This window comes from Capra hircus, chromosome 16 (genome assembly GCF_001704415.2).
Source record: "Capra hircus breed San Clemente chromosome 16, ASM170441v1, whole genome shotgun sequence".
NCBI classification, from domain to species: domain Eukaryota; kingdom Metazoa; phylum Chordata; class Mammalia; order Artiodactyla; family Bovidae; genus Capra; species Capra hircus.
Window position 1 is genome coordinate 58,289,943 of NC_030823.1, and position 21,298 is coordinate 58,311,240.

Consider the following 21,298-nt stretch of genomic DNA (forward strand, 5'->3'; position numbering starts at 1 on the left):
ATAGCCTTGACTAGACGGACCTTTGTTGACAAAGTAGTATATCTGCTTTTTCACATGGTATCTAGGTTGGTCATAACTTTCCTTCCAAGGAGTAGGCATCTCTTAATTTCATGGCTGCAATCACCATCTGCAGTGATTTGGGAGCCCCCCAAAATAAACTCAGCCACTGTTTCCACTGTTTCCCCATCTATTTCCCATGAAGTGATGGCACCGGATGCCATGATCTTCATTTTCTGAATGTTGAGCTTTAAGCCAACTTTTTTACTCTCCTCTTTCACTTTCATCAAGAAGCTCTTTAGTCCTTCTTCACTTTCTGCCATAAGGGTGGTGTCATCTGCATATCTGAGGTTATTGATATTTCTCCCAGCAATGTTGATTCCAGCTTGTGCTTCCTCCAGCCCAGCGTTTCTCATGATGTACTCTGCATATAAATTAAATAAGCAGGGTGACAGTATACAGCCTTGTCGTACTCCTTTTCTTGTTTGGAACCAGTCTGTTGTTCCATGTCCAGTTCTAACTGTTGCTTCCTGACCTGCATACAGGTTTCTTAAGAAGCAGGTCAGGTGGTCTGGTATTCCCATCTCTTGAAGAATTTTCTACAGTTTATTGTGATCCACACAGTCAAAGGCCTTGGCATAGTCAATAAAGCAGAAATAGATGTTTTTCTGGAACTCTCTTGCCTTTTCCATGATCCAGTGGTTGTTGGCAATTTGATCTCTGGTTCCTCTGCCTTTTCTAAAACCAGCTTGAACGTCAGGAAGTTCACTGTTCATGTATTGCTGAAGCCTGGCTTGGAGAATTTTGAGCATTACTTTACTAGCGTGTGAGATGAGTGCAATTGTGCGGTAGTTTGAGCATTCTTTGGCATTGCCTTTCTTTTGGATTGGAATGAAAACTGACCTTTTCCAGCATGTTAGTTGACCTATTAATATAAATGATATTTAAACTTGAACTTCTAATTAAACTGTTCTGAACACTTTGGTGAAACAGAAAATAGCCCTTTGTCATTTTAGGGAAATTGACATGTTCTTATGGTAGGCTGCAGTCCATGGGGTCTCGAAGAGTCGGACACAACTGAGCGACTTCACTTTTACTTTTCACTTTCATGCATTGGAGAAGGAAATGGCAACCCATTCCAGTGTTCTTGCCTGGAGAATCCCAGGGACGGGGGAACCTGGTGGGCTGCTATCTATGGGGTCACACTGAGTCGGACACGACTGAAGCAACACAGCAGCAGCAGCAGCAGTGAGAATACTAATCTTACTATAGCAGTTCAGACCTGTGCAGTTTACAGCTACTTGTTAGAAATGTGTTTCTCTTTTAATGTATTTTAATTGTCCCTCTGATAGGTAGATTTCCCAAAACTATGTGTGTGTTTTTTTAATGGTTGGTACTAAGAATTAATGAAAAACTATTGAGAGTGAATGAAACATTAGGGTTGTTTTAACTGGAAGTTTCTCGTTATAGAATCCTCTGTAAAGCTTGTTTTGGTTGGCCAAAACTTTAAATAGGTTTAAAGTTTTACCAGTTGCATTTAATTTAGAATATTAGAATTTTTAAAAACATTGTAGTTAGTAAATGGATGTAAGTTAGAAACAACTCAGATGAACTTCTGAGGAGCTGTGATAGACAAAAATGAAATTTCTCAAACAGCTTTTTATCTTACACTCTCCTTATTTGGATTATAGACTTGTTCTTTTCCGTTCTCCTCTATGCCTCTTTCTGCTTCCTATCAGATCCCTTATTTACTCTCCTCTTAAGTCTTTCTGAGATGCTCCCAAAGCCTGGAAGAGACAAGATGCGTACTCTGTAAGAGAAAAATTATTTTGTGGATGTTTATAGGTAAGCCTAATGGAATTTCCAGCTCTATCATATCATTTTGGTTCCTCTTTTTCATCAAATGATGGGATAGGCTCTTTTGCTCCTTTCTCTGGTATGAGGAAGTTACAAGGAAGGATTACACATACAAGAGAAGTTTTTTAGTTGTTGTTGTTTCTTTGTCAAGCAGTTACTAAATTTATATTAGCATTTGAAGAGGCCCAGAGTTTGACTTCTAGGTTTATAGGTAGACAAAATATAATGGTATTTTCAATGCTGTTTTGAAATGATGTAGATATAATGGATTGCAGTGAATCCTTCAAATTAAATTCAAGCTTAAAAGCTTCCCTTTTGGATTTTCTGTATGCCTTTTTTTGAAAAATCTGTGTTTTAAACTTTCCTGCTGAAACAAAAGCAGAATTACGGTTATATAACCTGTCTTATATCAGTAACCTCAGATATGCAGATGACACCACCCTTATGGCAGAAAGTGAAGAGGAACTAAAAAGCCTCTTGATGAAAGTGAAAGAGGAGAGCGAAAAAGTTGGCTTAAAGCTCAACATTCAGAAAACGAAGATCATGGCATCCGGTCCCATCACTTCATGGGAAATAGATGGGGAAACAGTGGAAACAGTGTCAGACTTTATATTTTTGGGCTCCAAAATCACTGCAGATGGTGACTGCAGTTATGAAAAGACACTCACTCCTTGGAAGAAAAGTTATGACCAACCTAGATAGCATACTCAAAAGCAGAGACATTACCTTGCCAACTAAGGTCCGTCTAGTCAAGGCTATGGTTTTTCCAGTAGTCATGTATGGATGTGAGAGTTGGACTGTGAAGAAGGCTGAGTGCCGAAGAAGTGATGCTTTTGAACTGTGGTGTTGGAGAAGACTCTTGAGAGTCCCTTGGACTGCAAGGACATCCAACCAGTCCATTCTGAAGGAGATCAACCCTGGGATTTCTTTGGAAGTAATGATTCTAAGGCTGAAACTCCAGTACTTTGGCCACCTCATACAAAGAGTTGACTCATTGGAAAAGACTCTGATGCTGGGAGGGACTGGGGGCAGGAGGAGAAGGGGACGACAGAGGATGAGATGGCTGGATGGCATCACAGACTCGATGGACGTGAGTCTGAGTGAACTCCGGGACTTGGTGATGGACAGGGAGGCCTGGCGTGCTGCGATTCATGGGGTCGCAAAGAGTCGGGCACGACTGAGCGACTGAACTGAACTGAACCTGTCTTATATGAGTATTTATAAATCTGTATTTATATTAATTGCTGTTTATTCTCTCAGCTCTTTTGTGCTGTTCTTTCCCCATAAACCGCTGGAGAGTTACCAGCGTTGTTGATTTCTGTTTCAAAATTTGACTCACATAGTCCCTTTCTTTCTTTTTCCACTGTCACCAGTCTTTGACCCTAATCATCCCACGCCCCGGCCATTACATTTATCTCCTACTCATTGTATAAGAACTCTGGTCTTTTCCCTACTTCATCTTACAAACTATTGCCAAATTTTCTTAGAATCTTTCGTTGCCTTCCTATTATGTAAGCGGTGGTTTTTAAAGTATGGTCTGTGGGACCCTAGAACCTGAGGGTCCCCTTGATCTGCGAGGTTAAAATTATTTTTGTTTCTTTTTACTGTGTTGACATTTACTCTGATACAAAAGGAGTTATAAGCAAAACTGTTGATGCAGTTGTAGGAATCAAGGCTGTGGCACCCAGCTATGCCAGTAGTCATGCAGTCTTCTCTGCCACACATAGTAGGGGGAAAAAAAGCCAGTTTTCCTTAAGGATATCCTTGAGAACTCAGTGAAAATCTTTAATTTTATTACATATTAACCTTTGGAGTTTATGTCTTTTTAACATTCTGTATGATGAGAGGGGAAGTACACTTAAGTTGCATTCTGAAGTATGACAGTTATCACCGGGGAAAGCATTAATGGAAAGTGATCTGGGACCTAGCCTTACCATTTGTTTTTCATGGAACACCACTTTTATTTGAAAGAACAACTGAAAGACATGACCTGCACTTATCTGAAAATGCTATTAAAGTATTTTTTCCCTTTTCCAACTGTTTATCTGTGTGTTTAGATTTTCACTTATACTTAGACCAAAACAATGTAAAGCATAAGATTAAATATCACAACAAATATAAGAACCCAGGTGTATTCTATATTCAATTTTGAAGGAGATTTGCAAAACTTCAGATGTTGTCACTCCTCTCACTAATTATTTTGTTTTGTTTTGGGAAATAGTTGCATTTCATCAAAAATGTGTTATTTATGTTAACACACAGTAGGTTTGTTCTTGTTGTTAAATGAATAAATATTTTAAAAATTTCTTAGTTTTAATTTCTCGTGTGGTAAATATTGATAGATATAGCCCACATAAACAAAAAAAATTCTTTGAAGTCCTCAGTTTTCAAAGTGTAAAGGAATCATGAGATCAAAGATTTTAGAAATTATTAGTCTACATGATAATATCCAGTCTCAAGTACTTTTTCAATGGGGTTCATTCTGATTCTTTTTAATGTTTCTAAAATTATTCAACTTTTGTAATAAGGGTAGCATCCAGTATCGTTGGTATCCTTACAGGAATTGGACAGCACAAATCTAAAATTTCCTTCCAGTTTTGCTGTTAAGATTCTTATTTGTAATTCTAAAGTTGTTACCCTATTCAGTAGTGAATTTTAGATACTAAATGCAATTGAAAGTCAGAAATTAGAGAGCTAGAGAAAAAGAGGGTGGGAATGAGGGCAAGTGGGAGGGAGGGAGGGATTGATATACTTGGTAAAGTGAAATAAGGCAACAATCTGAGTTTGTCCTGAATTTAATATAGTCTCAGTAAACAGGCTTTACAAGTATACTCTTAAACCTTCATTTAGCTATGGAAATGAGGACACAGTAGAATGAATAAATTAAATTCATAGGTTTTCAGAAATATTTAGATTGTTACTTAAAATGCCCTTTAAACCTTAACCCAGAAATGCTAAAGAGAACAAAAAATCCCACTTATTCTGACTTCTTGTTTTCTTCCTTTTAATGCAGTCTTGTAAAGTGATCAAAATGTGGACCACAGATAGTAGGAAAAAATGTGAAACTACAAAATGTATGACATGGCTAATCAACCTCCTAATTTAGACAGGCAGAGAAACTAAAATGCAGAAGTACTGCTTCCTGTTTCATTCTACCTTTAACACTGGAGAGGAGTAACTCAGGGTCCCCAACGTGCTTTATGAGACATTGTCTTGTTTCACAATAGCATGAAGAAACTGGGAGCGAAGCTCAAGTTGGAGAAGGGGAGAGCTTTAAAGGGAGACTGTAAGATAATTACTCAGGTTGACACAGGCAAGATAATTCAGGTTTTCTTAAATTCAGTGCTGGTGGCAGATTTATATTTTGTCAGGAACCCTGGGTTTCCTGCTATAATACAGTTTTCCATATTCTAGTTTTTATGGACAGAGCCTATCAATATCTTCTTGCTCAGTTTGGATCATAAGATTCAGATTAAATTGCAGGGGGCAGTTTAGGTCATCCATGGCCAACTTACATAAGAAGGTTAGTCATTTGAATGAAAACTTGTCTAGGCCACAAAACCACCACATTTCTACATAAAGTAGGTGCATCACTCTCTGTTTAAGTGATCTTGGTATTTGACTCTAAAAATAGGTCTGCATTGTGGTAAAAATGTAACCCATTTGTTTATCCAAATTGTGTGAAGAAAATCAGCTTTGACATGGCTTTTAAGTTCAGGCAAGAATCTTTTATCTGCCAAGAGTTACTGAATTAATTCCTTTAAAGCTTTTTGTGATAATTTTAGGAAAATTTGAAGTATAGACAAAACTTTAAATGCTTGAAATGAAAGAGTTGAAGGGAGGAGAGAGTTGGTGTGGAATGGAGAAGCTTCCTATGCAGCAGGTACTGGTGTGCGAAGTTCGCAGGAGATAGAAGCAGAAAAACAAGGGGAAAAGGAAAGACGGTGAACTTCTAAAAATTAGTAAACATGTCAAGCCAAGCCCTGGTAACATTATTGGTTCTTGGATCTTGAGTTACTTTGGAGGGTAGTTGATGAGCTCCCTAGACATGCCAAGCAGCAAGTTTAGATAGACTTTTTAGAGAGCAATGAAATTAGCCAGAAGGAGCACCGATGCCAATGTTGGACACATATGGGGTTGTGAGAAGAGAGGCATACATACACCTAATGCCCTGAACACTGACCTGTTTACTTTCTGCCTATGGTTATGCATATTTATTTGAGTGATTATAGCGTAAAACATCTAGGAAATCATTTGAATTTCCTTGAAGTCGGTCAGTACCAGGAATACCTATCATCCTGTGATAAAAAGACTAAAAGTCTATGGAAAGTAATAGTAATGAAGACTCTCACCTAATAGATAAAATGCACTTATTTGTTATTGATATTTACGACTCCCCTGCACTCATGGGCATTTGTTTTTTAGTTTCTTCAGTTTGAAGTGCTCCTCTAATGTAATAACTAAATAGTAATAAGTAATGTATTTTAAATGTTTCCTACACTGTATTTCTGAGAGGAATTAGCCCTTCATGGCTAAACAACTTTTGATATATCTTGAAACATCATAAAAACCTTACTCAATGGATCTAATATGCACTTAAAGTTAAGATATGTTTCAAGTTTTTCAATAGCCCAAATGACCAAACAGTTCATATTAAAAAAATTTTGAAGTGAGTTTTTTGGATCTCACCCCTAAAGCAAAGGCAAAAAATAAAAAATAAATAAACAAACAAGACTATATCAAAATAAAAAGCTTCTGCACAGCAAAGGAAACCATCAGTAAGATGAAATGGCAACCTACTAAACTGGAGAAAATATTTATAAATCATATATCTGATGAGTTAATATCCAAAATATATGAGGAACTCATAAAACTGAGTAAAAAACAAACAAAAAATACCCACAGCAGTCTGATTGAAAAATGGGCAGAGGATCTGAACAGAAATTTTCCAAAGAAACTTACAGATGGACAACACATATGTAATGTATTCAGCTTCCCTGATCATCAGAAAAATGCAAATCAAAATGAACAGTGAGATATCCCTCACACCAAATGAGAATGGGTATTTTTTAAAAGACAAGAAATAAGAAATGATGACAAAGATGTAGAGAAAACAGAACCCTTGTGCCCTGTTGGTAGGAATGTAAACTGGTGCAGTCACTATGGAAAACAGTTTAGCAGTTCCTCAAAAAATTAAAAATAGAACTACCATGCTGCTGCTGCTGCTGCTGCTGCTGCTGCTGCTGCTGCTGCTGCTAAGTCGCTTCAGTTGTGTCCGACCCCGTGCGACCCCATAGATAGCAGCCCACCAGGCTCCTCTGTCCCTGGGATTCTCCAGGCAAGAACACTGGACTGGATTGCCATTTCTGTCTCCAGTGCGTGAGAGTGAAAAGTGAAAGTGAAGTCGCTCAGTTGTGTCTGACTCTTCGCGACCCCATGGACTGCAGCCTACCAGGCTTCTCCGTCCGTGGGATTTCCCAGGCAAGAGTACTGGAGTGGGTTGCCATTTCCTTTTCCATACAGCCCAACAATTTCGCTTTTGGATATTTATCCAAAGAACATGAAAACACTAATTGGAAAAGCTATATGCATCCTTGTGTTCATTGTGTCATTATTTATAATAGTCATAAATGGAAATAACCCAAGTGCCCATTGGTGGATGAATAGCAAACTACTCTGCCATTGAAAAAGAAATGAAATCTCATCATTTATGACAACATAGATAGACCTTGAAGGTATTATGCTAAATGTAATAAGTCAGAGAAAAACAAATACCGTGTGATGTCACTTATATGTGGAATCTAAAATCTAAAATAAAGAAAACAAAACTCACAAGTACAGAGAACAGCGTGATGATCTCCAAGAGGATGGTGGGTGAGATGGGTGAAGAGGGTCAAAGGATACAAACTTCCACTTATAATAAGCCATGCGAATGTCATCTGCAGCGTGGCGATTACAGTATTGTAGTGAATATTTGAAAATTGCCAGGAGAGTAAATCAAAAAGTTCTCATCAAAAGAAAAAATATTTTCTAAAACTTATTATGGTGACGGATGGTCATCATTCTGCAGTATATACAAATAATTGACTCATTATGTTATACACTTGAAAATAATATAGTGTTACATGTCAGTCATATCTCAATAAAAGAAAAAGAAAAAAGTAACATAGCAGATGAGACTTCTAGAAGAGCTGAAACATTTAACTTAGGTATTATATTGTATGCCTCCACCTTTAAGAAACATGAGGGTAATATGTTTAGATCATCTGTTTTCAAGATCTTACTGGCCTCTAGTGGTAATATGATGCTATAGTTTAACCAGTTCTAAAATCTTACAGCTGACCAAAAATACAGCCATTTTGAAGATGTAGGCTGCCAATAACTTCACTCTTTCAATTCAAGCTCAGCAGTACTCTTGAGTGTACATGCAGCAAGCAGCATCTTCTTCCGAAAGAGATCTATCCTTTATTCTTGTCTCTGAGTCACCCCCACCTCTTTCTTTTGAATGATAACTGGTTTTGCCCTGAAGTGATCTCCCATTATTTTAGTGCATATACACTGGTGATTACCATGCCAAACTTGTGCTAACAATTCTTCCCAAAGTGTTTCAGCCCTCTTTTTTTGCAGACTATAGGGCAAAATCTTCCCTCTGTCAAAAACTGTTTATATTTTCTTCAGAGGAATTTTAAGTTTATGTTTAGACCACCTTCCTTGATTTTGAAGCATCTTCCATTTGAAACGTGAATTTACGAAGCATGGTAGTGATCTGTCCCTTTTGTTTTGTGTCTGTCACACAGATGTGAAAGGGCCACCTACCCACCGTCTGTCTTGTGGCCAGTCACCCTACACCGACACGACCACATGGGAGCGGAAGTACTGCATCCTCACAGACAGCCAGCTGGTGTTGCTCAACAAGGAGAAGGAGGTGAGGTTGGATGTTACTGAGAAAAGCTGCTTCCCTTTTCTGACCAAATTCCTAAAATAATCTAGTTTTAAATTTGCATCCTGATGAGTTACACTTATGAAAATGGAGGCTTTATGAATGGAGACTCGTAAGTGGTTCCAAAGCGCTGCCAGTGTCGTCTTGATGAATACGTGATTGTCATGAAGCAGTGACTTCAACAAGACCGGGCTGGATATTCACTACAGGATGGTGAAAGAGATATTGAGTTGAGTAATTTGGAGTGAGAATGAGTTGGATTGTGTAGACCTGGCCCTGAAATTATATCAGTCTACGGCAGAGCCTGGTGGGCTGCTGTCTATGGGGTCGCACAGAGTCGGAGACGACTGAAGGGACTGAGCAGCAGCAGCACCAGCAGCAGCAGCAGCTATTAAAAGGGCTTCCCTGGTGGCTCAGATGGTAAAGAATTCACCTGCGGGAAACCTGGGTTCAATCCCTGAGTTGGGAAGATTCCCTGGAGGAGAGCATGGCAACCCATTCCATTCTTGCCTGGAGAATCCCCGTGGACAGAGGTGGGCTACAGTCCACAGGGTCACCCAGAGTCAGACATGACTGAGCAACTAAGCCCAGCACAGCTGTTAGAAATTATATCAATCTTGCTTCTTACAAGTAACTAATGGCACAGTCAGCAAATTAATTGAAAGAAGTTTAATGAAGGGAGTATACAGAGGTATGGCAACAAAAGGGACCCACCAGAGGGTGATAAAGTATACATCAAAGCAGTTATCACCCTCGACCTTCAGGGCAAGGGAAAGGAGCAGTTTTTCTGGAACCCAGAGAACTGTAGTTGCACAAGAGGGCCAATAGCAGTAGCTGTGGCTGTACAGAAGAAAACACAACTTCTACCAAAACAGAAATGGCCAGCAGGGAGGAAACACTAGAGAACAAACACGCCTGCTCTCTTTTCCTGCTTTCTGATTTCTTGCCAGTTACCTACTGGCCAAACCTAACTTAAAGCCAAAGGAAAAGATTGCTTTTGATGTGTTCCAGAAATCTGTTTTGTAAAGCACAGCAAGGGAGAGAAGGGCAAAGAATAGATCTGGAGAGACAGAATGTACTAAGTACAGACACTGAGTTCTAGGTAAATTTTCTGTGCTTCTAAGTAAAAAAACCCTTGAACTTATGTATATACCATTATTACTTTACTCCTCAAACTGTTACAGTGTACAAATTCTTCCACATCCAATAATTCGTTTGCCTCTTGGTGATTTATCAGATGGTTGACTTGGTAGGGCCAGAAAACCATCTTGCTCCCAACCTCCACAGCATAAAAAAATGATGAGTATGATCTTGACCAAGAAGAGGGATAATGGGGAGGAAAAGAGAAGAAGGGATCTCATTCAGTGAAGGAGAAAGATTAATTGCCAAAAACATATGTAAATAATTAGAAAGCCATTAAGTAGAATATTAGTTCCATAAGTCATCCCTCCAGAAAAGTGAATTCAGTTGAAGCAAAGCACAAAAAATACATTTCTTAATTCTTACCTGTGGATTCCTATACCCTTTTCTCTTCTCTCTCTCCTCCTTCTCTGTACTTTTCTTTCTCATCTCTTCTACTCAGCATTCTTTAACATCGTAAAGGCAAGGTCATGCCGATAAAGCAATTTCGATTTTCATCTTTTCATAGGCGGTACTTACTTGCAAGGGCCTGGCTAATGTGCCCTCTATGGACTTAGTTATTCTTTTTCTCTAGTCATTGGAAAATGTCCCTTACTTTTGTTACCATTTCCCTACCTGTGACCCTTTTCCAGTATTGTCATATAATGAAATTTGATTTTATTAAAATAATTCAATAAAGGTCAGCCCTTTCTGGAATAGGATAGTACATGTTGTTTTGTTTCTGTTAAGTAGCTACATAATAAAAATTGGTAGGGTGCATATTAGTATAGAATATTTCTAATTATCCAATCTGAATAAACAGATAATTCAGAATGCCCATTTAAACCAATCTACTCGGTCAGCAGTCTTTTATCAGAGCTGTTAGTATGGAGTTATATGAACGTATCATTTACCATCTTTTTGCCCTTATCTACTTCAATTTAGTAATGTAAGGAACCAAATAGCCTAAAGATACATAGCACAAGGTCAGGAGCATGCCTTAGAGAGAACCATGATGTAACCCATGGATTAAATATTACTGATCAATTGAGTAATCCAGGCTTGGACTCCCTTTAGTCCCACAAAATAACTGTCCATGAGGAATGATGATATCTGAAATGATCTCTTACATACTTTATCCCTTTAAAAAAAATTTGCTTATCTTTGATTGAAGGATAACTGTGCTACCGTATTGTATTGGTTTCTGCCAGACATCAGCATGCTAGCCATCGAGAGTAGCCCTAGACATCTGGGGCACCCTTGTCTTCCACTGTCCATGTGACTCTGTAAACTCCCTTTCTGTCTCTGCCTTCCCCTCATCCTTTCCCGCCTCTTGAAACCCTTTCACTACACCCTCTGCAACTGATAGTCCATCATCAGTCGCATCAGCTCTTTCTTTTACCCCTTGTCTGAAGGAGTTCCTTGATTCTAAATCTCCCGAGAACTTGTAGCTTTCTGAGGACACTGCCTTGAGTGAGGCCCTGTCAAGTGAAGGCTGTTTTCCTCTCGGGGCCTTCCTACCAGGCTGCCTGTGGTAGGCATCCTTCTCCTTTCATGGCTGCTTCCTGTCTTTTCACCCTCTTTTCCCCTGTAAAGTCCAAACTCTGAGTCTCATGTTATAGTCATCTTCTAGCCCCACCCCACACCGTCATTTCTCCTCATTTCTTATTGATTTTAGCTGCTGACTCATCATCATTATCTCCAGCACTACTGCTGCCTTCACTTGTGAGGATTCCAGTGTCTGCAGAGATGATCCCTTCAACACAGTGGCTCTAAGTTTCCCAAACTCCTCTCCTCCAAGAATCTTTTCGCCTCATTGCTACAGCTTCTTCACGTTCTCAACTGTGCGTGTCTTACTATTTGACCATCACCTGCAATCTTTCTAACTCATCCTCTTTGCCAACAGTTTTTCAATCCTTTTGGGACTTAATGGGTCATTGATCTTGTCACTTTTCTGTCCCTCATACCTCTATTACCCTCTCTTCCCTCTTCATCCAGCTTGAATTCCATGATCACTTACTTTAAGCTTTGCATACTATTTCCTTGCTGCCCCCACCCTCTTTTGCATCATCTCATATTCACTTGGCAATGTGATAGGTCAGTTAAATCCTGCTGCTCATCTATCCTGCTCTGCTTCCACACAGCATAATGTGTCCGGAGAGAATCACTCCACTTCACTGATAGTCTTTAACTAATGGCTGCAAACCTCATGTGAGCCTCTAATGCTCCTTGGCAATCACAAAACATTTCCTAGTCTAATTACCGTCCAACTCTCCTGGACTCGTCCTTCTCACTCTGTGCGTGGTGAGGGACCAATTTTTTCCCTACCTCGTCATGAATAAAAAAACACAATAATATGAATTGTGAAGCAAAATGAAGTTTTAAAAAGACAAAAGTCTAAGTCCAAATTTTTTATTAGATTTAACAAAAAAAATGAAATTGCAGTCCAATAATAGTCATAATAAGAAAAGAAGAAATAGAATTACAAAAATTGTACATGTTTATAGAGTGTGCTATAAAATGAGATAAATCTACTGGTAACACAAAGCACACTTCTTAATTTCTATGTTGTTAAATTGTTTAAACGAACAACTTGTACAACAAAACAGAACAGTATAGAACCTTGGACTGTACTTTGAGTAGCACAATCCAGAATGATTTCTGAGGTGATTTTTTTACATTTCCTCATATATTCTGACTCCTCTATGTTTCTCTACCCTCACTTATAGCTGCTATTTTGCTGCTTATTTCATTAAGAAAATTCAGGCACTCAAGAGAGAACTCTGTTACTATGCCTACACATCCACCAGCAACTATTTCCTTATACATTGATTTCCCTCTTTTCACTGTGGTTGGATTACCCAGGGTCCAGCTGTCAGCCCCTCCCTGTGCCCATTCTTGCCTATTCAAGAATATTTCACTGGCAGTTCTCCCTTATTTCTTTTACATCTTCAACTCTTTGCTCTCTGCTAGATTGTTGCCATCAGCACGCCATTATTTCTCCCATTGTAAAAGAAAAAAAATAAGGCTGCATTAATCTCACTTCTGTCTCCATTTACCATCCCTTTCTCTGCTCCTCTTCATGCAAAAATTTAAAAACTTCTAGCCACTTTGTTTCTAATTCTTCTCTTCCCATTCTCTCTTAAACCTACTTCTTTTACACTCTGACCTTTGCGGCTTTGTGAAAATGACGCTTGTTTAGCTCACTCGTGACCTCCACATTGCTAAACTCAGTGGTCACTTCTCACTGCTTGTCTTGCCTCATCTTTAAGTTAGTGGCGTTTAATGCAGTTGGTCACACATTCCTTCTCTTAGCACCACTTTCTTCTCGTTGCTTTCCATGACACTCTGCTCTCTTAGTTTGCTGCCTGTCTCTCTGGCAGTTCCTTCTGGGTCATCTTTGGAGATTTCTCTCCTGCTCTCCCGATCTCAACAAGAGAGTGCTACGGAGTTCAGTCCGTGAACTTCACTTCTTTAGGAATCTCATCCAATCTTACAACTTCGAATAGCCCTCTAAAGCTGATGATCTTAATTGTATGTCTTAAGCCAACACAACTCTTTTCTTGACTCATATATCAACCTGCCCATTATACACCTTTACTTGGGTATGACTTTGTCCCTGTTTTAAGCACATCAGGCATGTTCCTACCTTGAGACCTTAGCCCTGAATTTTCTCTCAGATTTTTGCATGACTCACTTTCTCACCTCCTCCAGCTCTTTGCTCGTATATCACTTGCTCGATATGGCTACTCTGACCAAATTACTTAAAATTGCAATCCCTCCCTGTATCTCCATTCAGAAATTCTGATCTAATTACATGAATCTTATTTTTTTTCTTATTTTATTTACCACCTTCTAAAATACTATATAATTTATCATGCTTATTGTCTCTTTTACATAAGCTTTTGAAAACGTTCGTTGCTCAGTCATGTCCGACTCTTTGTGACCCCATAGACTGTAGCCTGCCAGGCTCCTCTGTCCCTGGGATTCTCCAGGCAAGAACACTGGAGTGGGTTGCCCTTTCCTAAGTCAGGGATTTTGTCTCTTTTGTTCAATATGGCACCCCTCAGTGCTTAGAACAGTTCCTGACACATACGTAAATTCTCAACAAATATTTGTTCAATGAATTTTGAAAAAGCCAGATTATAAATTTTAATTCCTGAATATCCATTTTTTAAAATTTAAGTTTGAAAGAAGCTGAACCTTCTGTCTTTTCTTTTTTATGTGATAAGTCTTCTCTCAACAATAGGTGTAATAACATATTTTTTTTTCTAAGACTGGGTAATAAAAGTGGAAAAAAATCCGTAAGATGCTTTTCTGTTGTTGAATGTGAAATTCCATCTTTATTTATTGAGCACCTATTATGTGTGCAGTATTGTGGTTGCAAAAATGCAGTATTGTTAGGAACACATTCAGATAAATTAAAAGTTAAAACCCATTTGAAACTAGGAACACAGGTGGTGGCTGCACACCGTCATGAATATACTAAATGTTACTGAATTACTCACTTTACGATGGTTAATTTTATGGTACATGAATTTTACCTCAGTGCAATTTTTTAAGAGGATTATAATATTACCACAAGGGAAAGATTAACTAAGATATTGCCCTGGATACTATATGGTTTAAAGTGGAGAATAGCAAAAAAAAAAGGATTTACGGAGAAGTTTACAACTGAGTCGTGTGTTTAGGGACAAACAGAAGCTCACTTGGAGGAAAAGATGGGAAGGATATTCCATGTACATATAAACATGCAAAGTCAAGAAACATTTCACATCTCTTTGGCAAACTGCAAAATGTTCAGAATTCTTGGAATATAATTTGCAAGGCAAGAGGTGAAGAGTAAAGTTCTTTAAAGGCCATGCTAAGGAATTTAGACTTTATTCTGGAAATGATTTGGATCATGGAAAGGTATTTAACAGGGCAACGACATCACATTTGCTTCTTAGAAAAGGAACTCTGTTGATCATGTTGAAAATTGAGTGAAAGGGATTGGAAGGAAATAGATGAGTTATGTTACTGCAATAGACCAGGTAGGGGGTGACAAGTTTACAGAAACAGTTTAATGTCTTAAGACAGGTGTGTTCTACCATTATTACAAAAATGGTAGGAAAAACTGGATTAAGTCTCTAGGATAAGAAAATGTTAAGGCATACTTATACCTGCTACTTGAATTTTATTTAATATTCTGTTAATTTCATGGTAGGAAAAGATTAGAAATCTTTTTTTTTTTTTTTAATTGGAAGAACCTGAATACACTGTCACTCTTTTATATTCCACCCACACGATCATGAGGAATATGACTCTTATCCTTGGGGTTTTGTGTTTAACAATTCACAATTCCTTGAAACAAGGAGTTTAAGGAATTTCCTGCCAAAATTATCCTAAAAAGCTGTTTTAAACCTTAATCAACTAACTAATCATGGGCGTGTTTATCGCTGTGTTAATAAGATCAAGAAAGAGGTTTCTGCAAGGGTTTAAACTGAATCCTTAGCCAGACGCTGTTGGAATGTGGGAGGATTCTGTTGGTCTGGTATCACTCATGTATTCAGTGTGTGGGGTCTCTTAATGCTCTCTGTTAAACTCTGCACGTTTACTGTGTTCAGTGGAAACAGGATGGGGAGGGATGTCCATGGGAAGCATGCTGAATGCACGAAGCTCCCAGCTTGGGAAGGCAGCAGCAGGATAGACCTGGGCAGAATGCTGAGAGAGAAGTCTGCCAGGAATATCACCTTGAGAAATGATTCACTGATTCGGTAAATTGCTTCATGCAAATTGTGCCAAACAAACATTGCTTATGTGTTATGAAATACACTTCCCTGCATGGATGCCAGGATAGGCCCCAGCTGGCTTGGCACCAGCATGGTTCAAAGAAGACATAGGAGGCCATTTGAATTCCATTTTGCTTGCAAAAGATAAGACCAAGTAAAGTAAACCAGAGATTAAGGAGCTGAGGGAAAAGGTAGAGAAGACAATCATGACCCCACCCCCAGCCCCCGGAGTGCAACCAGCACAAAAGTACAAAAGAAAGCTGAATTTTTGAGTTTCTTTCTTTTGACAGTAACAAGCCAGTAAGAATGGCTCCTTTTTCCTTCATTCAAACTCTGCTTTCTGTATCTGGAATTTTAAAAGCTGGGATGCTAGTGTAAAGGCTTCAAAGTAGTAATAATGCAATTTCAAAATATTTTAAAAATATTTTTCTTCCTTTCAGAAAGCAGTATTTACACTCAGATATATTGATGAAAATAGCAGTTAAACTTTGTGCAAATAACTAAAATCAAGTGTTATTTATCTTGGAGTAAACTACCCATGGCATATTTCATTCAGAGCTGCTTTTAAGTTATTCAACAGATACATAATGTACCCCTGTGTGTGAATTTACTGTTAGAGTTACAGAGAATAAGACACAATTCTTTCCTCTCTCTCCAGTACCAAATTTAGTTGTGGGAATAGGATAAATAATTTTAAAATGGCATTTGATAAATAGCACAAGTAAACTGGATAGAATAAAAGAAAGAAATCTATTTATTCTAAAGGACTATAGTCTGTTGTCATTAAGATGCTGTTGGCAATGGCCAATTACCAAAGGAAGCTTAAGAAAGGAAGGGGGTCAGAGTTATGTGTTATGAATATTAATCTGTGGGATGTATTGGAAGAGGGAAAGATAGGAAGGAGACAGACCAATTAAGACACCACTATTCCTCTGATCTAAAATCTTGAATGGTTTCCCAGTGCTTCCTGAATTATTCATGGCCTGGTATTAAAGCCCTCCCATGTGGTTATAATATATTTTGGTATTCTCTCCCACTTCTCCACCTTAAGAGGCTCTAGCTAAATTGACTATCTCCAGGTTCCAAAAGTAAAAAAAATAGTATATTTACCAACTTCTTGGCTGATGTTATATTTTTTCGTTTGCCTAAAATGGCCCCCATATCTACCTATCAAATATTCATTTATTCATTTGTGAGTTGTAACTATTTTAAGGTTTGAGAATCTACTGGTAAGTAAAGCTGTTAACTTATGCAGAATCAGTTGCACAGATGAATAATTATGATCCCATGTATAAGTATAATGGCAGAGAAAGATCTGTTATTGGAGAAACCTCAGGAGATAGGCCCTAACCCGCCCTTAGGGGATTGATAGAAGGGAAGGTTCCTGAAGAGGCAGTGCCTGTTCTAGGTCTCAGGGTGGATCAGAGTTGACCTGGCAGGTATGGAATAGAGAAGAAACAGAGAAAAAAATCTTTCAGACTGACAACAAACTCAGCAAAGGCACTGAACTACAACATAGGGAATATGTTAGGGAAACGCAAGCAAATTGGTGTTCCTAGAATGTAAAGTGCGAAGCTGGATACCCAAACAGTGGCCAGATTGTGGAAAACTTGGTATACTATATCAGGAACCTTGTACTTACTCTGTAAGATAGTAGTTTTAAGATACTTTTAGCAGAACAACCCTTTCATTGTAGAAAAGCTTACATAGAAGCCCTGTACAGCAGGTGAACTCCAGATTAGAGTGTGATTGAAGCAGAGATGCGAAGAACTGACTCATTTGAAAAGACCCTGATGCTGGGAAAGATTGAGGGCAGGAGGACCAGGGGATGACAGAGGATAAGATGGTTGGATGGCATCACCAACTCAGTGGACACGAGTCTGAGTAAACTCCGGGAGTTGGTGATGGACAGGGAGACGTGGCGTGTTGCAGTCCGTGGGGTCGCAAAGAGTCGGACACGACTGAGTGACTGAACTGAACTGAAGCAGAGAGGTGCCCTCCTTGTCACGTCCACATAAGAGCGAGCATACCATCTCTTCTTTGAAAATCACTGCAAAGGAGAGCAACTGAAGGCCGTTAAGGCTCAGAATGACATGGTTCCAATTGCATTTTTGAAATACTCTGTTAACCCACATACAGAATAGATTTAAGGGGCAGAATATCACCAACAAAGAGACCATACTAGTAGTTTGGATAAGAGAATCGGAGGCTTTTGGCACCAGCTATGATGGAGTAACTGGTACAAAACTAGCCCTCCCATTGCAGACAACACAAGACTGGACCAAGAAATACACATAGCAGCTATTTTTCAAACATTGGACAATAGGCAGCCAAAGACAGTGGTGGTCACCACTCTCCTTGAAGAAAAAGAAATGTCAGAAGATGCACAATATAAGCCAAAAACGGTTGAAAGAAAGAGAAAAATTTCTCTCATGTCATAGAACCTGAAAGATACACAATTTTTAGAGTAATTCGGTGTACAAGTAAATGTGAACCAGTAAGCTAAATTAGGACAATTGGAATGTAAAAAATTGTTTTTTTAAAGCTGTCTTTTTTAAAACTAATTTTCTTTGGCTGTATGGCTGACATTTGTAAAAACTTTTGCTTAGTTCATTTGAAGATACTTGAAATATTATACCTCTAACTTTTAAGAAGCAGGTCAATATCTTTAAAAGGATAATTTATGTAAGAAGCAAATCAATGGTGTTGTAAAAGGAAATGATTCTTAAGAAACACATTTAGAATAAAAGTAAACACTATTCTCCCTGATATTGAGTCAGAAATAAAATGCCCTAAACTTAAGAGTGATGCTGTGAATAAAATCATTCATCATATTTTAAGTTTCAACTGTGAAAAAAAAAGTCTGCATTGAAACTTTGAGAATTTAATTGTGAGTGACATTTAGGCCCAAATAAGATGCTTGATATATTTTATTTATTCTCTTCTTAGATATGATACAGATAAAGTATGTGATAATGGAAACCATGTCTTTCTTTTTCCTGGTTATGACCTTTATGAATTTCCGCAGAAAGGATTGTAGGTCATTCCCTCCTAAAATATAAAAAATAACTCCTTTTTTCTCTGTGGCTTAGGTCTTCATTAATAGGCATTTGGGGGGAACTATTGCAAAAATAGTTATGTTTATTCAGGTTCATCTGTTTGTTCAAAAATCCAAACTACTTTCCTCCCGCCCGCCCCCCCCCCCCCCAATTTACCTCCATTCTGTCCTAAGGCAGGTAGAAGATACATTTTTACCTTCCCTACTAGGAGGGGGTTATTTAACCTCTGGGCGCTACTCTTATAATTATTTAAGTAGATACCATTTCCATCCTGAAAGGGTCAGATGACTTAGATTACTGTTCGTAAAGTTTTCTATTGCACAGCCTTTGGAAGAGTTAATGTCTTTACTGATGCTATTATTTGATATCCCATTATGTTTTAGAATTTTACTTTTCTTAATTCCACTAGCAGTAACTGTAGTTATAGCAGTGAAGAAATGGGGAATTTTTAGTCTTATGAAGTGTGAAAATTTTCAGTCTTTATGAAGACATGAGAATTTTGCTCTTCAGACTCTCAGTAATGCAGAGAAAACCTCCTTTGGTATCGTCCCCTTGACCCAGTCATAGGACTTGAATTACTGAGGCAAACCAGGAAGCAGATACACTTAAACTTGTATCTGTCCCAGTTTTGCTGGATCAATTGATGTGCCCATAGTAATCACCTGGAGAAATAAATTACTCCTCATCTGTAAAAAGGGGGTAATAATAATAGCTCCCTCATAATGGCACACGTGTAAATCCTTAGCTTTGTGCATGGTAGGAACCTAATGCTAGTCATTACTGAAATTTGTTTAAAAATGTCTATATTGGAGCCATAAGAATTAGAGACTATGAATAATTGTTGCCAAATTGGTTGCCTGCACCCACACCAGGGCCCCAATCTAGGCCGAGGGGTCTTGGTCGAGGAGGTTCTTTTTTCCACTCAGATTCACACAGCCAATAGTAGCGAAACTGGTGCTGAGAATAGAATGGCGCATAGTTTATTCAGTGACCAAAGAAATAGAGACTTGTGAGAATTTAATTCGCAAATCGGCTTCTCAGCCTCATTCAGGTGGAGACCCCGTTTATATAGAAGGGCTGAGGTAAAAAGGACAGAATTTCATAGAGAAGGAGGATATTCATGAGCTGTCTGAGGACAAGGGTGTGGTTTGTACACGGGACTGAGGGGCACCCCTTTTCAGTCCTTATGTGGACTTTTCCAGTTGTCACGGCAATTGCCAGTTGTCATGGCGCTCGTGGGTGTGTCATTTAGCATGCCAATATGTTAACAGTGAGCGTATAATGAAGGTCAAAGTCCACTGGAGATCAGGTCTTCCGCCATCTTGGGCCTACTTGGCCCTAGCCAGTTCTTGTTTTTCTCTCTGTAACTTCCTCTTTTTGTGATTGAGCCTGCAACTGAGATAAGGGCAGTTAGTGCCCATTTGAGTGAGGGGCAGGGGCATGATTCTGAGGCCTTGTACCATAATTCCTGACATAGTTTGCCAAACTATTTAAGATGTTATGAACACTATTCTTAATTCCGATAGAGGTTACTAATAAAATCTCATTGTGAAAAGTTTTTGCCCTTCTCCCAAAGTAAGATGATTTGGTCTTTTGCAATTACCAAAACTGGGGGAAGAAAAAGGAACTTAGAGCCATCTCATTAATTCACAGTGATTACCGGTGTGTAAATTATAAAATAGTTAATGGCATCAGGCATCGTTTATACCATTTTTAGTTCTCATTCCACGTGTACAATCGGAAAGAAAAATTATGCCAGAAAAAAATATTTTTCAGGATTTCAAAAACTAGTCTCACTTGTGGAAGAATATATGCCGTTTTATGCATGTATCTCTATGTTTTGACTGAAACATGTATAGATAGTATTTTATTAACTATCTCTTAAGTGCCTGCTTCTAAAATTGGAGAAAATTTGGGTGATTTTACGACTTTTATCTAACAAAACCTTCTTTTACAAGAATTTTGGACCGAAATCTTTCTGGCTGGTTGTATTTCCATTACCTTACTGAACGGTGGACAGAATTGGAACTTGTGCACAGGTTTCTGATGTGAAAGAATCTTAACTTGTGTGGGTGTCTTGTTTTTGGTTCCAGGCTCCTCAAGCAGATACACACCTGGATGTGATTTGAACAGACTTCATGAAAGCTCATTTACATACTCACCTTTCCTGATCTTTCAGTTTTCTTTTTTAAAGAAAAGCTTCCTGAAAGGAGTTAGTAATACTTTAACCATTGTGTAGAGTTTATTTCTCCATTTCTTCTGTTTTGCTCTGATGATGGCATACTCCTACCTTCATCACCTAAAAATGTTATTCAGTCAGAAGGTACTCATGGCACAATTAAGCTTCATCTCTTTTTTGGTTTACTAGATACCTGTGGAGGGAGGACAAGAGCAGCAGGCAGATTCCACCAAAGGGCGATGCCTGCGGAGAACTGTCAGTGTTCCTTCCGAGGGTCAGTTTCCTGAATACCCACCAGAGGGCGCCGCTAAACTGGGTAAGCTACTATGTAAAAGGAAAGAAATTACTAATTTTTATCCAGTAATTTATGGACTTG

The 21,298-nt window shown here is 38.6% G+C and overlaps 1 protein-coding gene across 5 annotated transcripts in view; it reads left to right on the forward strand.

The window, feature by feature from the left end:
• RASAL2 (RAS protein activator like 2) overlaps nucleotides 1–21,298 on the forward strand; it is a 392,645-nt gene that overhangs the window by 189,096 nt on the left and 182,251 nt on the right. For all 5 annotated transcript variants that reach the window (XM_013970360.2, XM_013970362.2, XM_018060638.1 and 2 more), the window contains exons 2-3: nucleotides 8,652–8,779; nucleotides 21,112–21,238. In XM_013970360.2, the coding sequence (XP_013825814.2) occupies nucleotides 8,652–8,779; nucleotides 21,112–21,238 (255 nt within the window). The remainder of the gene's footprint in view (nucleotides 1–8,651; nucleotides 8,780–21,111; nucleotides 21,239–21,298) is intronic.